The sequence below is a fragment of the Eutrema salsugineum genome, unplaced genomic scaffold (genome assembly GCF_000478725.1).
Source record: "Eutrema salsugineum unplaced genomic scaffold, Eutsalg1_0 scaffold_9, whole genome shotgun sequence".
Lineage (NCBI taxonomy): Eukaryota > Viridiplantae > Streptophyta > Magnoliopsida > Brassicales > Brassicaceae > Eutrema > Eutrema salsugineum.
Genome location: NW_006256342.1, coordinates 6,500,261 through 6,503,986, shown reverse-complemented (window position 1 = coordinate 6,503,986; position 3,726 = coordinate 6,500,261). Strand labels below are relative to the sequence as shown.

The following is a 3,726-nucleotide window of genomic DNA, read 5'->3' as shown; positions in this document are numbered from 1 at the left end:
TGGTTATTTCAAAACTTTTATTGATAAATTAAGCAAAAGTTTAATCACAGTAAACTAAAGAGTACCCGCCCCTTTTTGAATTCTCATCTTTTCTTTTTACACAAAATATCTAGAAGGATTGTGTGCTTGAAACTTTTTTAAAGGTTTAGACTTTCCATTGGGTAATTACCCATATTTAATCTCTATGAAAACATGGAAAACCTTTGAAGAAAAGGATTTTGTATTAGTATTATTTTTTTTCGGTTGTGGTTATTTTCTAGCTAAAGTAAAAAAAACAGAAATTGTATTTAAACTCAACAAAAAAAAACTATCAGATAAAAATAATATCTGGATAAAAGGTGTAGTTAGTTCCAAAAAGGAAAGTAGATCAAATTATCGATCGATGTAAACAAAGATAACAACATATAAGATGGGATTATGGATAAAAAAGCATACAAAAGCCTAATCAGAAAAGGATTGTAGATCTGTAAATATTACTTCTATATTTTTGCAAAACAAGAGGTGAAGCTAGACTGAAAAAGGAAAAACATATATTCCAAACGGATTATTAAACAATCAATTAATTAATCTTAATAAAATTATAAGGAAATTCCTAAAACCGGAAGGATTAGGTCCCTTAAAAGTTCAAACCTTATAAAAAGAGAGTTAGGGAAGACTCTTTTTTCTCTCATTGACATACTCATCCACGCTTTCTTAATTTCTTCTTCTTCTTCTTTTTTGATTATTTTTTGTGATTCGTTTTCTTCGTCTTCGATCGATAATGGCGACAAGAACAACAACAAGAATCTCGTGCTTCGTGCTTATGATGATGAGCTTCTCGGTTCTAATGGGATGTTGTCATTCGGCGAACATTTACAGAGTCGGAGACTCAGAGGGATGGACGGCGAAGGACGACGCCTATTATGGTTGGGCTAAGCGTAAGGTATTCCACGTAGGAGATTCTCTGATCTTTGAATACGATCGCAATCTCAACGACGTCACTCAAGTCTCCGTTGCTTTGGAATACCAGTTTTGCGTCTCTTCTTTTCCTAAAGCCGTCTACAAGACAGGACACGATGTCGTGACTCTCACGGAACCAGGTTATCACTACTTCATCAGCTCAAATTATGCTCGATGTGTTTCCGGACAGAAACTCGCAGTTCTTGTCGTCCATGGACCCTCACATCCGATTCCTCCACCACCACCGAGCACGATCCTACCTTCTGGAATGACCTACAAGGTCGGTGACTCCCAAGAATGGAGTGTTCCTGAAGAGACTGACTTTTATGACAAGTGGAGCGAGGAGAAACACTTTCATGTGGGAGATAGTCTTCTTTTCTACTACGACGACCAAGTGAACGACGTCTTGGAAATCAGAGGTGATAAGGAGTTCAAATCTTGCGACCCTTCTTCTCCTGTTGCCGTGCACAATACGGGACAAGATCTCGTTGAGCTCACAAAACCAGGAATCTACTATTTCATAAGCTCAAAGACTAGTCATTGTGAGGCTGGGCTTAAGCTTCGAGTGGTGGTGCGACCACTACCCAAAGCTGCTCCGAAGAAGAAGAAATTGTCACCTTTGGATCGTCTCATCAGGTGGTTACAGACTTTCAGACCCCAACCCCATCACTAAGCACTATTTTTCTATTTGGTTTTGAGATTAATTAGCTAATTAGAGCTTTTGTTTTCTCTCTTGTTTACATTCTTTAGTTCTTTTGTTTTGTTTCGACTTTCGAATATGGTTTTTTTTATTTATTTTCATCGTTTTAGGGTTGATTTGCTTCGAGCATATTCAATAAAATTTCACGTTTCCTTAGATATAACTGCTCTGAAAAATATCCACATGATCAGATTAGGATAAAATATTATGGTCTGAAACAAACGTGAAAGCCACAAAAAATAATTTGATGACAAATAATAATATCTTAAGCCAAAACGACACAGTAAAGAGACCACACAAGTCAAACACTTGCAACAACAACTAGTGAAAATACAACTAGTGAAAATAGTGAAAGTCATAAATCAGTTTGATCACAATTTTTGTTAGATTATACTAGGTATCTGTCCGCGGTGCGCGGACACAATCAGCATACAAATCTTATTATAATTTGATTTTAGAAATTTTTGTATATTTTCAATAATTGAGACTAAAATATTGTATAAACATAAATCATAAAAATACTAAATATCCATTATTATTATTTTAAATCGATTAATATCAATCATATATTAGATTATTTAAAATCGTATGTACCTATTAAGAAATATTATAATAAACAACTACCAAATATAATTAGTAATAATAATAAAGAATAATTAAATTGTAGATGAAAATATAATAAAAAGAAATATCAAATTAAATAATAAGATCTAACACGCAAGTTTTAAGTTATATAAATACTTATACAAAGAAATTAAGAGAACACTACTCTATTAAGTATTGTTATATATATCTGGTTTAGGAGTGTCTTTTTATCCTTGTTCCGACTTGTGTCTAAAATGTGTTCCACCTCTCCCAAATTCTAGAAGTGTAAGAGACATATACATATTGTAAGGTTGTTGTATATACAAAATTCTCCAATTATCATTTTCAGATTACTTATTTTCTCTTAAAAATCAGGGTATCATCAGTGTGTTAAGATCAAAGAGAAGACATGAAAAACCAATTGCTTCATGTGAATGGATAGTTATTTTATCTACACGCATAAAATGATTAATTGGAAATATACATGCATTATAAAACATATATGGGACAAAATAAAAATAATAATGACAAATGCTTGATTGTCCATATCTTCTTTTTTATTTAAACTCCAATCGGTTAAAACAGAAACCGCAAAAGAACCAGTGAATCCTTTGGTTATTTCTTTGATATCAGCGGCAAATTCTCCGTATGCGATACATTTCAACTTCACATCCCTTTGATTTAAACAATTTAAGTTACAAACTTTGTTACCAAGACATAGTGATCGTGAGAGAAAATATAACTTACTCGAGATCTGTGATGGTGAAAGTTATTTTCTGAACAATCTCTCCATCAGAATTATTTTCTGTTTCAATGTTGCTAACATTTTCCATCACACCAATGAGATCTACAAATCAATTATGAGAGAAAATTTTATCATAAATGAACTTCATAAATTTTTTTTTCTATATATGTACAAATTTATAGATGAAAACACTAAAACGAATATTATAAGTTAATCTTACCAACAGGATACAACTGACCGTAAGGAACTCTGTATATCTCATTAAAAGGGACAAATTTCATAAAGAGATCCATTGTCAGTGGTTGTAGGCTTGAGACTTTTGTCTCAGTAGTGAGAACGATCTGATAATTGTGTCTCGTTGTCCTTCCCTCATTCTTCCATTCAAATGATATCAAGCCGAATTTATACAATTCAAACCACAGTCCTTCAGTCCCAACACGGTAAAAATATGGAAATGCGAGGTTACCACATGAAGCATTAATTCTGCAACCCTATATACAATGAATTTTGAAAAGAGATCAAACAAACAATAAATATAGACAAAACAATTATATATTCATATTAGATAATACTTACATTTTCGTCGACTAAAATGAAATTCATCCCTGGTAAGCCTTGTCGATCAGGTTTATTCCATCTTTTCAAAACTTTGACACATATTTTCCAATCTCGTCTCGATGCATGTAACTCATCAACAAAATTATATGTAGTCATGGGGATAATGTTTTGAAAAAGTCAAAGAAATGGTTGGGAAGAA

The 3,726-nt window shown here is 32.8% G+C and overlaps 1 protein-coding gene across 1 annotated transcript; it reads left to right on the top strand.

Annotated features, from left to right (window-relative positions):
* Positions 1-760: 760 nt before the first annotated feature.
* On the top strand, positions 761-1,612 carry LOC18007879. The gene has a single exon (XM_006391195.1). It carries the CDS (start codon positions 761-763, stop codon positions 1,610-1,612), a length of 852 nt encoding a protein of 283 aa, XP_006391257.1.
* Positions 1,613-3,726: the final 2,114 nt, after the last annotated feature.